The 19,796-nt window shown below is 42.6% G+C and overlaps 1 protein-coding gene across 3 annotated transcripts in view; it reads left to right on the plus strand.

Moving 5' to 3' along the window:
- The first annotated feature begins 380 nt into the window (after positions 1-380).
- The window catches only part of NF1 (neurofibromin 1), a 201,571-nt gene continuing 182,155 nt past the window's right edge, over positions 381-19,796 (plus strand). Inside the window, exon 1 of one of the 3 annotated variants that reach the window (XM_075904831.2) lies at positions 381-705. In XM_075904831.2, the coding sequence (XP_075760946.1) occupies positions 646-705 (60 nt within the window). In that variant the 5' untranslated portion in view covers positions 381-645. The remainder of the gene's footprint in view (positions 706-19,796) is intronic. The other 2 variants (XM_075904829.2, XM_075904830.2) reach the window with 2 other exon arrangements.

The following is a 19,796-nucleotide window of genomic DNA, read 5'->3' on the forward strand; positions in this document are numbered from 1 at the left end:
CCCCCCACAGGCTCAGTGACAGGGCTGGGGGGTGAGGGGGATCAGAGCCCCCCCTCCACAGGCTCAGTGACTGGGCTGGGGGGTGAGGGGGATCAGAGCCCCCCCCACAGGCTCAGTGACAGGGCTGGGGGGTGAGGGGGATCAGAGCCCTCCCCCCCCACAGGCTCAGTGACAGGGCTGGGGGGTGAGGGGCTCATAGACTCAAGCCTAACGGGTTTTCTCGCAGTCTCATTTATACGCATGCGCAGGAACCTAGTTCTCTAACCCACGCATGCTCCCTCTTCCTGCTCCATTGCGCACGCGCCACCCCCCCTCCTTTCTCGCATGCGCGGTGGCGGCCGGTTCCCGCTCTGGCTGCGCATGCGTCCTGGCCCTGCCGTGGCGGCCCATGCGCTTTGCGACTCTCTCCTGCTTCTCTCCCCCCCCCCCCCCTCCGCTCTTTCCCAGCCGTACGTTCCGCTGCTGCCTAGGCTGGGGGCGGACTGGGCTCCTGCTTCCGGTGGGGTGTCATGGCGGCCTCGGAGCTCTGATGGCTGCGGGGAGCTGAGAGTCCGAGACTGAGCCCGGCACGCAGAGACCCGCCACGCCCCCTGCCGCCCTCCCCTGGGGGAGCCGCCCCCTCCCCCGCCGGGCGGGCCGCGGGATATGGCGGCCCACAAGCCGGTGGAATGGGTGCAGGCCGTGGTGAGCCGCTTCGACGAGCAGGTAACGGGCGGGCGGTGCGGGCTGAGGTGGGAGGATGGGGGGAGGGTTGCAGGGGGGCAGGGTCGCTGCCTCCTGAGGGGCGGGATGGGGGCGATGCCCGCTCCCTGAACGCGGGGTGCCGCTCTCTCTGTGGGAGGAGGCAGCTGCTTAATGGGCTGGGGGGGGGGGATACTTCCTCCCCCCCCCCCCTCAGCTATGGAAGGGGATAGGGGTTGTCGCTTCCTTGCTGCCCCTCCGTCGCACGGGCTTAAGCGGGAGGGGGTAAGAGGGTGCCTGTCTCCTTGTGTTGTGGAAGGGGTCAGGGTGGCTGCACCACGTTGCCCTGGCCATAGGTTGTGGTCGGGGGGGGGGGCATGTTTATTAGATGCTGTTCCTGCTGAGCCTAAGGCAGAAGGAGCTGCTGCTTTCTTCCCCTTCTCCAGGTTGGGAGCTGGGCAGTTGTGACTTCCCCTTGGGGTTAGCTATTACCCCTGTGCTGAGCAGAGTGTATATTGGAGGGTGGGGCCTGGCTGGTACTTGCTTGTCTATCCCCTTTTTCCAGTCAACTTATCCCCTTTACTGGTGAAACTGCCTTCCACTCATTTCTGGATGGATGATGCACAGTTCTGATGGTGGGGTGACTCCCCTGGGGTTTATGGTCATTATCATTGTTATTTTCCCCTAGATATTATCTGGAGGAGGGTGCTATCTCAGTTGACCTTTTCCTTGTCAGCTCCATTGCCAGCACCTCTAAAAATCACTTACATTTTTGCTCTGTTAATTTTTATTCATGTAATTTGTCTCATTTTCATTGAGATAATTAAAGCTTCAGAAGTGAGGAGTTTGTGGAGGGATAAAGTGGATGTTTATATGGAACTGCATCTGAATCAACTGGAAACACCAAACAAAGGCAGCTGGGTTGGGGGAGGGTCCTGGTTGTATAATGTTACAGTGTTAGGCTTTTTTTTTCTTTAAAAGAGTCAATGTCTTTGAAACAGATTTTCACTGAGGGTTTTGTGTGTGGAAGGAAGAACAATTTCTTGGCCTGAGGCTTGTGACTATGTATTTTTCTGATCCATTTGGAGTGACTGTTGATTGGGACTGGATGGCTGCACAGGCATTTCTAATGTTGAGACCAACTGGTTCTTGGACTGCACATTCCCTCCTCTTTCCCCATATGTCTTTTTGACATGTAGGTTAAGCTGGGACTTGGTTTAGGTTTACTCATTTCATTGTTTCTGTGTTTTTTCCTTTTGCTGTACTTGAATAGATTCTTCATTTGATTGGGGGGAGAGTATAAGATATTTTGCTATGTATACTTAACTATAATAAACATGAAACTGATTATAGAGGTTGAATTTTGTTAAGCAATATTTAGAGCCAAGGTAGATTAACAGTATTATCTCGTGTTCATAACTTGCAGAAACGATTGAAGGCCTGTAAAGATAAGACATTTGCTTTTACTTTTTTTAAAAAGTATGAATATAATTTCTGAGAAAATAATTTTCTCTTTAACTTTTTTTAGCATTAAAAAAATCTGAGGATTTTTTTGTAATGTAGCATGCTTTGGAACCTGTCACTTTGCATAGTAAACTTTGTTTTGGCTTACCTTGAATCCCAGAGCATTTATTTTCAGTAAGTTTAAAGGGAATGGTACTAATCATGGCTTCAGTAATGCAAGAAAACAATTTTTTGTGTACTGGCGTTAGGCTTTATCATTTGCTTTGTTATGTATATTATGGAATTGGGCTTGCCAACATCTGGTAGGGGTTAAGGACTTCAGTTTTTTAAACAAGTATATTCTTATATACTTTATAGAATAATTAAGGGTAGGTATACAGAAGGAATCCTTTCCTTCTTCCATAGAAACAAAGGCCTTCAGTTGTGAGTTAGGTGGAACATTGGAATTACAGTTGTGGTGAAAAGGCACCAAAAAGAATATTGATTGAAATTGTCTAGTTTGCATGATAGGTATGTCTTTACAGAACTATTGAAATCAATTAATTGCATAATTCCATCTGATTTAAGATGTTACGTTATTTTTTGGGGGGGAGGGTTGTTTTTACAAATTTGATGGGAAACTTAGGGATAAGGCAAAGAGGCAGATATGATACCCCAGTATCCTGAAACTTTTTGAAATACACTGAAAAATATTTTCTCTTCACACCCTTCTTCATTAACTTCATGTTGAGATTTTCAAATGTTCTTATTTGCTTTGTCTATTCTGAGAGTGATCGTCATATTGAAAAGATGTTTTTGGAATTCAGTTCAGAGCAAGCCTTTCAGGGTATATTTACAACCTTAAATTTTCTCTTACCTGTGAATTACAGATAGATAATTAGCCACTCCCCATAACTGCTAATCAGCTACATGAATGACCAGACAGAATGGTACAACAGCAAACAGTTATCTCCAGTTGCATCTTTGAGTGCCCAGCAGAAGCTAATTTGAGAAGCCCAGTTGAATAATTCTTCATTGAAGTACTGTGTCTGCAGTTCAGTGCATACAATCTTCACTTCCTTTTTTTACAATGCTAGTAATGCATCTTCAGATTTCTTTGTTTGTGTGTGCAGGACCTTTTGATATCATCATTGCAGGAGGTGAACTAGCACTGAGTGTTATACCAGGAGTATGTTTCTGTCACTGAATAAAGAGGAAAACTCCTGTTTCTGAAAAGAACAGTATACAGAAATATACTGGATTTCAGTGAAAGATAGATATAACTTTATAGTGTAGGTCAGTCAGCATCTGGCTTGCTGAATACATTTTTCTGAGCTAGGGATGTAAAATCCCATTTAATTGGTTAATCAGTTAAATGTGATGTTTAACCACTCTGAACACCAGAGGCTCACCATGGACCAGCGATGCTGTGGCTGGGCTGGAGTGCCTCTATCTGCAGTAGGTCCCATGGGGCTGGAGCAGTCTCCTGCCCATGGCAGGCAGTGAGCTGCTCCAGCCCCCACCAGTTTACCGGAACGAGTAAGCACTAACTGGCTAACTGCGTAACGTTTCACATCCCTATTCAGAGTGTGTGTCATTCTCTCTCTCTCACCCAGTCGCTTCTGATTTTCAGGTACTGTAATGTCTCCTTGAATAGTGGTTCTCAACCAATGGTCTGAGGCACTGGGGTATTGCGGGGGGTCAAGAGCACATTTCAATGGGGTCACCAGGCATGGTCAGCTTTAGACTTGGGCAGAAAGCTGAAGCTAGGGGCTCTGAGCCCTTCTACCTGAAGCCAAAACCTGAGAAATGTAGCTTTGCAGGGGGTCCCTGTAGCATAGGGCCCCAGGAAGTTTTCCTGTTTGCTATCTCCTAATGCCAGTCCACGTGCCATGGTGTTTTTATAGCATGTTGGGGGGGGGGGGAGGAGGAAGAAGAACTGTGAAAGAAAAAGATTGAAGACCACCTGGAGAGCCAGAAAGCAGCTTCCCACCACATGAGTGGGAACAGGATATAGCAGAATACATAGCATACTCCAGATAGCTCTTTGCTGATTTGGTATTTGTTACAAGTTTTTATTGCCTTTAAAGCCCTGAATGGTTTAGGCCAGGGTGAAGCAGGCAAAAGTTGTGGATTGTGCTGTGCGGTGGGCTTGCTTGGCCTGGAGCTGCTCCAATCTGACTGGACTGCCAGTTAATCAGTTACTGGTAAGCATCACCTGGTAAGAGCGATGCTTATTGGGTAACCGTAACTACTTATCCCTTATATCCCTCATTTCCATAGCATTTTTTAGAGCAGTGGTCCCCAACGTGGTACCCGCGGGCGCCATGGCGCCCACCGGGCCATTTCAGTGCGCCCGCCAAGTGATCGGGGCCGGCCCCTGGGTGAACGGAGCATGGGCGGCCCCCCAGCTGGGTGTGCAGCACAGGGGCGGCACCGGCCCCTGGTGGGCAGCAAATGGGCAGCCTCTCCCCATGGCACACAGCACAGCGGCAGCACCGGCCCTGGGCGTGCGGCACATGGGCGGCCCTGCCCCGTGGTGCATGGCACAGGAGCGGCGCCAGCCCCAGGCGCACAGCACATGGGTGGTGGCGGCCCTACCCCTGGGCGCGCAGTGCATAGTATGTTCCGGCCCTGGGCTCGCGGCGTATGGGTGGATCCTTGCCCTAGGCGTGTGGCGCAGGAGCGGCGCCAGCCCCCAGGTGCACCGCACGTGGGTGCTGCCAGCTCCTGGGCGCGCAGCATAGGAGCAGAGCCGGCCTCAGGCACACGGCGTATGGGCGGCCCTGCTCCTGGGCACACGGCGCAGGAGTGGCGCCGACCCCGGGTGTGTAATGCATGGGTGGCCCTACCCCCATGCGCGTGTGCAGCCCCGCTCACGTTACCCGGCGCGTGAGTGGCCCTGCCCGCAGGCGCCCGGCAACCACAAAAGGTTGGGAACCACTGTTTTAGAGCATCTTAGAGGGAAAAACCTGTTAAATCATGGAACAGTCTTCCCAAACAGAGTAATCATAGCCTCATTGAGGCATTTAAAACTAGACTAGTAAACCCTACCAAATATAGGTACAGGAACAATCCTGTATTGACAGTAGAGTTGGCTAGAAATAAGTAAATTTTTTCTCTTAAAAATTAAGGAGAGAAACCTTTTATTAAATGGATTATCGTTAAATGGACACTGTAAGCTTAATGGTAACCCCAAGTTTATTGTGTTTAAAATAACATTTCGATTCGATTAGCTCTGAGTTTTTGAAAGTAGGGTTGGGGAACTTATGGCACCCAGCTTGCCTGGATCCGACCTCTGAGGCTCAGACCCGCTAGCGTTGGGGAGCCCACATTGATGCTCCACAGGGCTGGAGCACACAAAATCTACTAGCCAGGGCCTTCTTAGGCTCTGGTGTGCAAGGGGAATGTGGGAGTGTCTTTCACCTTCTCAGTTGGGGACCAGTGAGGACTTTTTTTTGCTTCTCACTGACTGATTTTTCTGTAGGTCTGTGACCCCCAATCAAAAAAGGTTCCCCACCTCTGCTTTAAAGCAAATATAATCTTGCAGTTGAAAAAAACTTTAAAAAGAACAAATAGTCCTGCAGCACCTTAGAGACTAACAGAAAATGTAGATGGTATTGTGAGCTTTCGTGGGCACAACATATTTCTTCAGATGAAATCATCTTGCAGCTTTTGAAATGCATCACGACAGCAAGAATTTGAAAGTGAACCAAACTTCATTGATTATTTTTTCTTTTGCATCTCCACAAAAAGACTACAAATAGTAACACACAATTGTGAAAGCCTTCTAAGAAACTTTGCTCCCCAGGCATAATGTAACTGTCTACCATAAAGGTAAAGCTTGTCTGTGTAGAATGTAGAACTTCCTTGGAGATTGTTCTGAGACTGGAATGGACTTGTACAGGAACTAAGGACCATCACAAATTCCCGCTTTCTGTGCCAACTGCAAGGTACACTTTTTAATAAACACAGAGCCTTATGGACATTTAAAAAACAAGCACAAGCCAAAACACTGCATTTCATACACAAGTTTTCCTTTTACTAGAGAATAAGAGTTCCATATATGATAGGTATGTGTTATTAATGTCACTTAATGTGCTGCTGGAAAGTCCTCAGATGCGACAGTGATCATGGTGATATAAGAATTCACGTAGAATAGATCAATTTTGTGGTGTTAGTATAGCTAAAGATAAATATTTGTTTACAGCATACAACTTAGTTGTCCCTTTTATTAAAGTATTTTTACTAATAAATAAACAAAGTAGTATTTTCTAAAGTCCCTTGTTTTTTGGCATGTACTAGCTTGCAAGATTATTTTACTTAATTGTGAGCTCTAAGGGCCAATCCTCTGCTCATTTATAGTTTGTGAAAGACCCCCTATTTATTTTATAGCCTTTGGATCAGCCTAGACAACACTGATACTGATTGAAAAAGAGAAGTTTTTTTTTTATTTCTTCCCCCTCCGTGCCCATGTGTCACCATAAAATCTGTTCTTGTAGATCCTTCTGTAGAAGGGGAATAAGCAGATGTTTTCATATGAGTGATGGGTCTGTATGCTATTAAGGATTGTCATTACTGCATTCCCACTAGAAATTTTCTTTCCAGATGTCAGTACTTTTATTTGAGGTGGGGAAAAGAGAGACTGTAGCCAGTTTATACATTAAGAAGAGCTTGGAGTTGAATCTTGAATACATGTGAATGTGATTATTTTCAAAGTTTTCTGCTGAAAAACTTGTTTTCAAAAGATCCTACTTATAATATCCATTCTATCTGAGTATTCTGTCATGGACCTAGCAATACTGAAATTTGTGGTCATCATACCATGTGTGTGAATTTACAGGCTCATATCATAGTTCAGAGCATTTGACAGGCTGCATTTTTTAGTATGTACCCCTTTTATTCCTTGAAATTCTGTGAAGTGTATGATGGACTTCATGCAAAAGTTGAAATGGTCACTTTTTCCATTTAAAGTGTTAATGGACTTTATGCCTATCTCAGGAACACTAAAAAGTAAAGATGTTAAAGGCAAACTTTTGCTGAACTGAAATAATTAAACTTTGTCTTTATCCAAAATATCAATTAATAAACTGCCTTGGTTCTTTGTTTACCTGTCTAAAACTTATAGAATGCAATCATTTCCTAGATATTCATCAAGCCAGTCAGTGCTACCAATTGCTAATTAAATATAATTGTTATCAGTGTCCATACTGTATATGTTTTAAGAAGAGGATTTTGTATTTTTATGCATTTAAACCAAAAGTATGTGGACCAAATGCAAATATTGCTTTGGTACATTTAAAGAGATAATTATTTCCTTAATAACTTGACATCTGCATATCTGAATTTCTTAGCAGAAGTTTCCTTTAATGGGATGACACTCCCCAATATATTGTGGATTTATATGTTGAGTCTTCATAGCTGTTGCACTGTGAAGAGGCAATGTAAGTTCTTTAGTAGTGTCTACTTTTAAGTTTTTAAAGCCATCTTTCAAAGGATCTCACTAAATACTGTTATATAAAGTTTTAAATGCCTTTTTATATCTGTTTACTTCCTCTTCTGTACATTGCCAATAAATACTTAGCTTATTTTTTTCACTACTAAATCTGAGAAGGCACTGTGGCATTCTTGAAAGTAATGAAGCATTTTTCCTTGCTATAGGAGACAAGTTTTTTTTTTTTTAAAAGTGAGTGCACATGGACAAGGTCAAGTGCACGTGGAAAGTTGTGATTATCCTCTAGAGCAGAATGGCAGATCATCTGGTAGGTACTATTGTAGACACAAAATGGGCCAGATGATCTGAGGCTTCCAGGCACCATGGCAGAACAGTTGATTTACAGCATATTAATGCTTAGAGCCTTCAGTAAAACTACCATATGATATTCGGTGGGCATGTGGAAAAGGGTTTTGAAATGGTGTTTTAGGAGTATTTTCTAAGCATCAGTAGCAGGCAGTTTGTTCTGCTGCTATGCATCTGTGAATCTGACTAATTTAATGTTGTTCTTTAAATAGCATATTTATGTGAAGGGATTTTGAACTTCTATTTTTCATGAGGCCAAAGTTGGAAGAATCTTCTTTTGCAGTTTATAAGGGGAATTCGCATCTCCTGCATAATTAAAATAGGAAACAAAATCTGTTGAAAACTAAGTTTAAAATTGGTGAATAGAAGGATTAACCTAGTTTGCATGGTTCTATTTTCTTGCGACTTGGTTTCCAATTCTAGTGCTTTTTAAGATTTATGTGTTTTGTTGTCTGTCTATGGGCAGCATAAAATAAAAAGCGAAACGTTGTGACTCAGGATAGACTGTACATTTTTTCTCCAGAAATAGCAGATTGTTTAAGGACTGTTCATGAAAATTGTTAGATTCTGGGACAGATTTGATAATAAAATAATCATAGCAAAGTCTGCAGAAATCATAAATAGATCTAAAATCTTTTCTATGTTGGGGATGGAAATTCATTTGAGTTGTGTACATTAGATTGACTTAACTTATACTTGACCATATAGATAACTTTTGATAATCAGAGAGTTTAACAAGTCTATATAAATATGTCAGCTTACCAATAAAGCTTTCAAGAGACTTGTGTATTTACTATATATTCTTCTAGTTGATATGCAAAATGAGTTGTGCTTACTGTGTTCTGGATTGGTATATTAGAATAAAACATACTGGTTGAAAAAAGACTACTCATTACTTATCAGTGATACACTCTCCCAGGTTGATAGTGAATCTAGTGAGGTCCTTAAGGGTTACTCCTGGTTCCAGTACTATTCAATATTTTCAGTAAGGACTTGGATAATGGACTGCAGAGTGTACCTAATAAATCAGCAACTGGGAAGGATTGCAAATATTTTGGGGGATAGAATTCTAATGTATCAGGTCATTTTTGAATTTGAGTTTGATGTTTTGAATCAACATTCTCACACTCACACTCACACTCACACTCACACACCAAACTTTTTTCCTGCAGGATGACAGTGTGACATGATTACGTGATTCTGCATCCCACCTGCCTGCCATTCCCTCCCCTTTCCCCAGTGCTCGACTGCTGTGTGGGGCCTTTGAGGCCTTCGAACAGCCCCCACCTGACAGCCAGGAGCAGAGCCGGCCCGGGCCTAGCTCACTGTGGCCAGGAGAGGTGGAGTTTAGGATTAGGTCGCAGCCAGGGGGATGGGGTGGGGGTAATGGGGAAGTGCCCAGGCTGGTATGGTGGGGGGAGAGGAGAAAGGCCCTGGACTAGTGTGGTGGGCGGATGGGGGTGAGGATGTAGAAAGGCCCTGGGCTGGTGTGAGGAGAAGGAGCACAGGCTGGCGTGGCCGAGGCCGTGAGGGGTGGGAGGGAGAGGAGAAGGATCTTGGGCTGGTGCAGCTGGGGGTAGAGGAAGGGAGAAGGAGCCTGGGGTGGCAGGGATTGGAGGGGGGGGGGAGGAGAAGGGCCTGCAGTTTACCCTTCCCTAGTGGCTGGAGAGGGAGGGCCAGGTTGCCTACTCCCCACAAGAGGGGGTTGGCGAGCATGATATTAAATAAAGAAAAATGCAAAGAAGGACTTAGGAAGGAAAATTCAAAATGGGGAATAACCGACTCAGCAGTATTAATGCTGCAGAAAAGGATCTGGGGATTATAGTGGCTCACAAACTGAATGAGGAGTCAATGTGGTGGGCTTGCAAAAAAAAAAAGAAAAAAGAAGCAAATATTATTCTGGGGTGTATGGACAGGAGTGTCCTATGTAAGACTATAAGATGTAATTGTCCTGCCTCAGTTTGGCACTGGAGAGCTCTCAGCTGGAGTAGTGTGTCCAGTTATTGATACTACACTTGGGGAAAGATCTGGACAAATTGGACAGAGTCCAGTAAAGAGCAACAGAAGTTAATAAAAAGGTTTAGAAACCTAGGAGGAAAGGTTAGCACTACACCTCCAAACTAATTGGGCAAGTACAGACTTGAAAAAAAGAGGACTGATGGGAGACCTGATAATATGGTCTTAATGTGTTAAGGGCTGTTGAAAAGCACATGGTGCTCAATTGTTATCTGTATTCACTGATGGTAGAATAAGTAGTAATAAATAGTTGAATCTTCATTAAGGGGGGATTTAGGTGAGAGATCATGAAAATCTTTTTAACTATAAGGATAGTTAAGCATTGGTTGTAAGTGTTCAAGGGAATATGTGGAATCCTCATTATTGGAGCTTTTTAAGAAAAGGTTGGACCAGCACTTGACAGGGATGATCTAGGTTTACTTGGTACTGCCATCAATGCAGCAGATTGGACTTGATGACCACCTTCGGTCCCTTCTAATCTTGCATTTCTGCTCTAACATGTTTGTCAACACAAGCTGGAATTGTAATGTTGAGGCTCCCTTTCAAAACTACAGGTTTTCCTGTTGTTTGCCTCCTGCAATAAGGTCCTATAAGGTTAAGAACGTGTAAGGCTGAATGGCAAGAAAATTCCAATGATGACCCAGCTAGTGTCATCTTCCTCCCCCTCCCCCCTCTTTTTTGGTCTTTTTGTCACAATGCTCATCTCTGCTTCTCCTTGGAACAGGACAAAATACTGAACTGACAGTAACATTGCTCCTTTTATAGCGAACAGTTCAATATTCTAGTCCTCTCAGGGCTTGTTTAGACTCAATTTTTGTACTGATTTAGTTTTCAGTTTAGAAACAGATTTAATTAAATCAGTGCAGAGCCTTTTGTATATGCAGTTGTAGTGCTATAAAGGTGATTATATGGGTGTTAGTAGTATAGCTGAATTGGTACAGTAACCGAACAGAGCATAAAAATTATGCTTTTTCCAGAGTGCTACTGCCCTCCTCTTCAGATGGGTGAGGACAACTGCTGCATTTGCTTAGGTCAGTCTTCCTTTAGATTTTTGATCTTCCTAACTTTTGCCGTACTGTTGTGGTTGCGCTAAAATATGTCCACTTTTTCTTTGATGGTCTAGGTAATACACAAGTTGTTAGTTTTGGGTTTCAGTCTGATTACTCATATTTCATGTTACATTTTCCCATTGTCCTTATTTTCCTTATATTAATTAAAATAAAAGCTTTTCAGGAGGATGCCTATTCCTTGAATTTTCAGATTATATTTTAGTGTAAGAAAATATTTTACAGGCATTTTTGTTTCACTTATTCCAGTAATCATATTAATACACATCATTTGCAATGTTGTGGCTATGTTGATTCCATGATGAGTCCCAAGGTAGGTGAAATAGTATCTTCGAACAACTTCTTTTGGTGACAGAACAGAGACAAGCTTTCAAGCTACACAGAGCCTTTCTTCAGGTTTGAAGGAGGTAACCAAATTGTTTTAAGTTAAATTCAAGGTGGGGTATGCTGTAGGGGAGACTGTTTAAAATTAATAGGACAACTGTTTATATTGTTATAATGAGCAATAAAATCAATGTGTCTAAGTCCATGGTTTTCAGTGTGAACAGAGTTAAGATGTTCCCAGAATTGTCTTTTGTAGAGATTACCTCTGAGGATGAGGACTGAGAGGTCAGATATGGAAAGATTGCTTTGTCAGAAGTACTTGCCTATGGGTGATTGGCTATTTTAATCTTTTATCATTTTCTGCATATGTTAGGCTAGGGATGTAATAGTGTAGTCAACTAACTGTGTTTCTAAACCTCTTTTTATAAGCTACCCCTTTAAAAAAAGTTAAAAGTACCCGCAGTACCTAAAGTTTTCAGACACACACAATTTTTTTCTACCATTGCAACACATTTGTTTAAACAATTTAATCGTAGCTGGGTGTACATTTTTGGGTGTAAAAAGTACAAAAATAATAGTGCTATAAAACTTAAAACAAAAATTCAGTTTTCTCCAAATTTCAGTTATGTTGATATGTACCCTCCCTCCCCCAGACTTCTCTCAAGTACCCCTAAGAGTACTTATACCACTGGTTGAGAAACACTGGACTAAATGATTAACTGATAAGTGGGTGCTTATTGGTTAACGTTATTATGACATGCAACACTGCCACCCCAATTAGTGTTTTAGAGGGCGGGCTGACAGGCTGTCTCAGTTCCAGCTCATGCTGGGACATGACATCAACCTCTGCACCAACTCGTAGTGCTTATAGTGCAGAGCCATAGCAGGGGTGGATGCCGGTTCTGCCAGTAAGAGCTGGCACGCGGGCAGGCTGGCGCTGGGACCTGGCATCAATCTTCAGCCTGGCTCTTAGTGCTTAGAATGCAGAGCCGCAGTGACGGCAGTTGGCAGTAGGGATGTGAACGAGTAGTCATCTATCCAAGAAGCAAAGGCTTATTGGATAGCCAACATGGAAGTTGACTAGTTGTCCCCCATCCCCTCTCCTTGCTGTGTCTATCAGAAAGAGGCAGCAAGGGGAGGGGGGAAAAAAGGGGTGCTTCAAAGCAGCATTTCTGCGTGGAGCCCAGGATCAGCTAGGGACTCTCCCACTGACCTGAGGCTCTGTGTGGCACTGCAGTTTTGAAACACCGTGTGGTGCCTGATGCCAGGCTTCCTGCGGCTTTTCAAAGCAGGTGTGCTGCATGGAGCCTGGGGTCAGTGGGGGAGTCCCCAGCTCATCAGGCTCCACGTAGTACTGATGCTTTGAAATGCCACGAGGAGCACGGGGCCAGTGGAGGGCTGCGCCACGGGTCCTGTGCTCCTGCAGTGCTTTTGCCTTTGAAGTGTAGCGACAGCCTTGGGGTTGTTTCTATACTTCAGAGGTGGAGGTTCCCTCAACGAATAGTCGATGCTAATTGCATCGACTGTTTGATTAGTCAGTTATTAAAATTTAACATTCCCAGTTGCCGGTGTGAACCAGGACTGAGGACTCACATGGACGCTCTTAGTGCCAGGACCTGTCATCAACCCCTGCTATGGCTCAGCTGTACAAGTGCTTGTAGAGCAGCGCCACAGTGGGGGTAGTTGCCAGACCTGGCAAGAGTTGGGATTGAGTGGTAACAGTGCTACCCCTTATCAAATAATTGTGTATTTGACAAAATTTTTGTCGACTACATGATTAATGAATTACATGCTTCTTAACATACCTATGATAGGCTTTCTGTGGGACCCATGAATCTTACATGTGTGTTGTGGGAGTATTGATCATCAAGGATCCTAATTTTCTTTAGAAGAATTAAAAGTCTGATTAAAACCTCTCATAAAAATCCATGTTTTATAGCAATTAAAATAAAACACTGACCTTTAGTTTCCCTAGCCCTGACAGGGAGCCCGGAGCCTCACTGCCCAGGGCTCACCAGGCTCTCCGTACTTGTTCGGTTAATATGGCGAGCCAGATAATGGTGACTCGGCTAGATGGGATTCTATTGCATGTGTGTTTATTTTTTCACAAAATGCAAAAACTAAAGATTGTGCTAAAAAACCCACAAACTTCACATTTTTCCACTGTCATCTGACTACTTGGATTCCTGTTGATCATTGTAGCAGTGGAAATAAAGCCACAGGTTTTATCTGTTCTGGCAGGGTATGGTGCTGCTTTGGTTTGTACACCTGGTCTGTGGCAGACTTTCCTCAGATGATGAGCCTTGTCGAGGTTGGGAGGTTTTTTATGAAGGCTAGAGGAGGGGATTGAGGCAAGATTGGTTCTCCACGAATATTCTTTCCTTAATGTTTCTTAGCTCATATGGTTCCTTAGTGTTTAAGAGTGATTTCCACTGAGGAAAAGGCTATTAATTATAGGGATGTGAAAGTGTAATCGTGTAACCTGGGCTCATTGGTTAATGTGCATGTTACAGTCAGCCACGCCCCTGCTGCTACAGAGGCAGCAGCGCTTGGGGCTGGCAGGCTTAAGCTAGTTTTCCCACACACACACACTGGCTCCCGCGGAGCTGCCTCGCTTTCCTGCGCGCCCCCCCTCCCTCCCATATTAGAGGCAGGAGCGCAGAGGAGCAGGGAGGCAGCAGGAGCCAGTACAGGCACACACCAACTTCCATTGGCCCCTGCATATAACGAGATATTAAATTTTGATTAATCAGCTAATCGAGTAGTAGATGGAATTTCCATCGACTGTTCAATTAGTCGATAAGGGTGGCACTCACTATTCCATTGTGTGTGTACCTTTGAAATGTACAAGAGCTACCTGCTTCCCCTGTCATCCCGCTGCCTCTCTCTGATAGAAACAGCAAGGGGGGAAAGCAACTAGTCAAGTTCCTACTCAACTACCTGATAAGTATTTGCTTTTTGGGTGGTCAACTAGTTGCTTACATCCCTACATGTAACTGTTGAAATTTTCAGTGATTACATGATTACTTAAGCTCGTTTTAACATCCTTAATTAAATAACACTTGGGCCAGGTCTACACTGTACATTTGCATTGATATAACTAAGTCATTCAGGAGTGTGAAAAGTCCACACACTTGGAGCAACAGTTATACTGACTAACCCCCAATGTAGACGGGGCTATTTCAGCAAGCAGGCTTGTCCCATCAACATAGCTATCATTGCTTGTGGAGGTGGATTAGCTATATGGATGGGAGAAACTCATATTAGCTGCACCACTGCAGCATTTTGAGTGTAGACTTGGCATTCCTGTTCTCAGTAGTGTTAGTTTGCCAACATCTTTTGACTTTGCTAAACTTTTTGGGGTTGGATACAATGAAAGAAACCACTTCACATAAACTTTAGGACTGTGATCAAAATTCCAATTCACAAGTTAGTCATATGACATAAACCAATATAGTGCAAAGTGCTGCCATTTCCTCCCCAATATTTGCAAAATTAATGGTAATTCATTTTTCAAGTAGACGGAAAACCTACATCTTCAACATGTAGTTTCAAACAAACCTTGACCTGAAAAATTAAATAATATTGCCATCTCTAACTGGGGAAATTACATTCATTTCTAACATTCAATATTTTCTCAGTCTTGTAAATGCTTCTGTAAAATAGCATTGTTTATTACCATTTTAGAAGGTAAAACTGTGTTCTATATACAATTCCACGAAATTAAAAAATAAACCTAACACAAGCATGATATGAGAAAACTACTGCACATACCAAATTCCCATTCAGGTGGTATTTAAGTGTGAATGCAGTAATTTTTTTAAGCAGCTCTGGAAACTGTGGTCTCACTGGCTTTCTAGAATAGATTTGGAAGAGCGGTCTAGTGAGAGCAAAGCACAGTTGCAGTTAGATGAGCAATTTTTCTATACCAGGCATTTCCAGTATTGTGCTTTATTTTCCTTTGTACCCACTCAACCTCTGCTGGAATTCAGACACTGAGCAAATACAATGACATCAACTATCAAGTCAGGCTTTGGTGCAGCTGTTAAAGTTATTCCATATAGAATTGTGTTGCAAACTTTCATGTCAAGATAATTGGGTGGGATCACAAAACTTCTCGGGGGTAAGGACATTTTTTGATGGTTAGATCAGTTCTACAGTTTAGATATCCAAACCAAATGGAACTTTTTAATCTATTTATGGTATTTAATTTGATAATTGAAGGGTTAAGGTGCAACAGCTTAGTTCAATGATGCACCAAAGCTAAGTGTTTCATAATTTTTAACAATGTTAACTGCATTTTTTTTCTCTTTAACTGTTCTTAAAATCTGTGGCATTTTGAGAGACTGATTCCAGTTCACATCCCTTTTTCAAACAGCGTTTATCTTTGTGGACATCTATGTTTTTCACAATCTGAGAATAAGTTTATGGAATGTTCTAGTGGAATTCTGTTAAAACTAGAATAAAGTAATATTTTAAATATTTGATATTTTATAACTGAAATTGAGATACGAGGGCCTGCTCTAAATCTTAAAGCGTGTATGTGTACTTCAGAAACATAGACGTCTTGATTGCATTCTTGTTTCCCTAATCTGTTGTATTTTTTAAAATATAAAGCTTCCATAAAATAAATTTCAGCAAAGCACTTCCCACATTTTAATGTAGTCTGAAAGCTTGTAACTGACTCGGGTAAACTGCCCACAAGGGAAATGATTGGTCTGTGACCTTTGAAGAATTTACTGACTACAGTTTGAAACAAAGTGTCTAGTGTTCGGAATAGGATTAATATCTGTTTTGTTGAGTTACTCTGAGTTTTCTTTTATCTGTGTTGGAATAGTTATATCTCAAGTCTTGTCTTTACTATGTAATGTAGAGGATCCTCTTCGGAAGTCCCTTTTCTGAACAAAATTGGAAGAAATTTTAGCTTTCACTTTTGTAGAATTCATAACATTTCATTTTAAATCTATGATCACAAAATTTTACTTACATTAAACTGTATACCTGATTTACAGAAAAGATGTGAGGAAACATTCATCTGTCCAATGGAGTGCCTGAGTTGAGTCATTCATAAAAGTTTGCACACAGCAAAACTGTAAATATCAGTGACTTGGATAAAACTAAAATACCCCCACAGTCATTAGAGAGGCAAGGTGGCGAAATTATATCTCACATGTTTTGTCCACACTGATTTAAAAATCCACAGCTGTTCTATGCCAGTCGAACCTTTTGCTTTGCAAAATCCTAGAGTCTGTGCTCTAGCCCAAACCTTAAATGTCTACATTGCAGTTAAACAGCCCCTTAGCTCAAGCCCCTTGAGCCCAAGTCCACTGGTATGTATCAGCCATGGGTTTTTAATGCAGTGCAGACTAGGGATGTAAGCAAGTAGTTGACTACTCAGTAAGCCGAGGCTTATCAGTTACTCAAGTCAACTACTCACATTTCCCATCCCCCTTTGCTGCCTCATCCTCCGTTAGAGGCAGCAGCATGGCAGGGGAGGCCCTGTGCCCCTGGCTTTTATTACATTTAAACTGCAGAGCTGCAGCAGGGGTAGCTCCTGGACCCAACACGAGTTGGGACTGAGCACATTCCCTTATCAACCATCCTGCAGTCAGTACAAATTGTATCGACTACACAATTAGCCAATTACCCTCCTTTTAATATCGTTAGTGTAGACATGTCCAATAATAATAGTTTCTTCCGTTGATGATTAGCAGGGAGATATTCAACAGCAAGCAGTTTGCGGCAGAGATTGTATTCGTATGCATTTGTGGCTAGCTCAATGGAACTCTGTTCCTGACTGGAGTCTGAGTGCTGTTGCAGTGTGAAGGTGAACATTAGAAAGTGGAATGAGGACAATGTGAGGGTAAGATTTTTAACTGGCAGCACTGCAACTTTTTCCCTCCTTTATTAGGGAATTGTAGTAAATTAAGACTACCAATGCCTCTCTAAGGCTATGTCTAGACTACATCCCTCTTTCGAAATTGCAAATAAAGCTGGGATTTGATTTTCCTGTGCTTCATTTGCATAATCACATCACAGCATTTTTTTTAAAAAATGCTATTTTGAAAGTGAAACCATGGTCTAGATGTGGTTCTTTTGAAAAGAAAAGCCTTTTTCGAAAGATCTTGTAAACCTTATTTTTTGCGGAGTACAGGATCTTTCGAAAAAGGCTTTTCTTTTCTAAAGAACCATGTCTAGATCTGTTTCACTTTCAAAATAGCGTTTTTCAAAAAAAATGCTGTGATGCAATTATGCAAATGAAGCATGGGAAAGTCAAATACCAGCTTCATTTGCAATTTCAATGTGTCTAATTTACATCCCTCTTTTGAAAGTTAGTTTAAGTTCTGCGCCAGGGAAGATAATGGAGCAAGTAATTAAAGAAATCATCTGTAAACACTTGGAAGGTGGCAAGGTGACAGGGAACAGCCATCATGGATTTATAAAGAATAAATCATGTCAAACCAATCTGATAGCTTTCTTTGATAGGATAACGAGTCTTGTGGATAAGGGAGAAGCGGTGGATGTGGTATACTTAGACTTTAGTAAGGCGTTTGATACGGTCTCGCATGATATTCTTATCAATAAACTATGCAAATACAACTTAGATGGGGCTACTATAAGGTGGGTGCATAACTGGCGGGATTATCGTACTCAGAGAGTAGTTATTAATGGTTCACAATCCTTCTGGAAAGGTATAACAAGTGGGGTTCTGCAGGGGTCTCTTTTGGGACCGGCTCTGTTCAATATCATCCTCAACGATTTAGATATTGTCATAGAAAGTATGCTTATTAAGTTTGCAGATATCATCAAGCTGGGAGGAGTTGCGACCTCTCTGGAGGATAGGGTCATAATTCAAAATGATCTGGACAAATTGGAGAAATGGTCTGAGGTAAACAGGATGAAGTTTAATTAAGACAAATGCAAAGTGCTCCACTTAGGAAGGAACAATCAGTTTCACACACACAGAATGGGAAGTGACTGTCTAGGAAGGAGTACGGCAGAAAGGGATCTAGGGGTTATAGTGGACCATAAGCTGAATATGAGTCAGCAGTGTGATGCTGTTGCAAAAAAAGCAAACATGATTCTGGGATGCATTAACAGGTGTGTTGTGAGCAAGACACGAGAAGTCATTCTTCCGCTCTACTCTGCGCTGATAAGGCCGCAGTTGGAGTATTGTGTCCAGTTCTGAGTACCGCATTTCAAGAAATATGTGGAGAAATTGGAGAAGGTCCAGAGAAGAGCAACAAGAATGATTAAAGGTCTAGAGAACATGACCTATGAAGGAAGGCTGAAAGAATTGGGTTTGTTTAGTTTAGAAAAGAGAAGACTGAGGGGGGTCATGATAGCCGTTTTCAGGTATCTAAAAGGGTGTCATAAGGAGGAGGGAGAACACTTGTTCATCTTGGCCTCTGAGGATAGAACAAGAAGCAAGGGGCTTAGACTGCAGCAAGGGAGGTTTAGGTTGGACATTAGGAAAAAGTTCCTAATTGTCAGGGTAGTTAAACACTGGAATAAATTGCCCAGGGCGGTTGTGGAATCCCCATCTTTGGAGATATTTAAGAGTAGGTTAGATAAATATATATCAGGGATGGTCTAGACAGTATTTGGTCCTGCCATGAGGGCAGGGGACTGGACTTGATGACCTCTCGAGGTCCCTTCCTGTCCTAGTATTCTATGATTCTATGTAGTTTAGATGTATCCTAAGAGTTCCTTAAACATTTGAGGGATCCTCAACTTCTGACTTGAGTGATCACATAATATTTCATGTTAGTGAAGAGAGGTGGCTTAACATTTCCCCAAAGGAACAGCCTTTAGGATGGCCTTTACAATCCAAGAGTTACATTATTTGATTGCAATTGTATTATTTTAGAGTTGCTGCTGAAGGTTTTGGATCTGAGAACTGTCCTTTCTGTGCTTGAAATCCTCTCCTTTATCACCATATTTTTGAGAGTTTCACTGCTTACTTCCTTTTATTATGTGTATTTCAGTTGCGCTCCAGAGGTAAAAGTCACGGGGTGCACCCCGGTGTGCTGCTCTGGCAAGAACCGCTGTGGCAAAAGCCAGCAAGGAGCTATTTAAAGAGCAGACATGAGCCCAGATTGCAATAAGACAGTATCTGTATGAATTTTAAGTTCCTTTCACTCCTGGACCCAATCAAGAATCAGTCTGTGCTAGGTATTATCCAGTGGCTTCTGTTAGCATAAGAGTGATGGTTAAAGAGCCTTATCTTGTGACTATTAATACCAAACATTTTCTGTGACTATCAGTTATCTGTAAATGTTAACTTCAATTTTACCTTTGGAGTAATGTGTTAAGGTTGGAGATTTTTGATCCATTTGTGAGCTAGGGATGAAAAATATTGCTTAATCAATTAACTGATTACACGTTATGTTTAACTGGTTAAACAGGGTTTGGGGGGACACCATGGCTGGGTGGAGACTGGTCTGGCCGGGCTGGAGCACCCT

The sequence above is a fragment of the Pelodiscus sinensis genome, chromosome 21 (genome assembly GCF_052426305.1).
Source record: "Pelodiscus sinensis isolate ZL-2025 chromosome 21, ASM5242630v1, whole genome shotgun sequence".
Taxonomy (NCBI): domain Eukaryota; kingdom Metazoa; phylum Chordata; order Testudines; family Trionychidae; genus Pelodiscus; species Pelodiscus sinensis.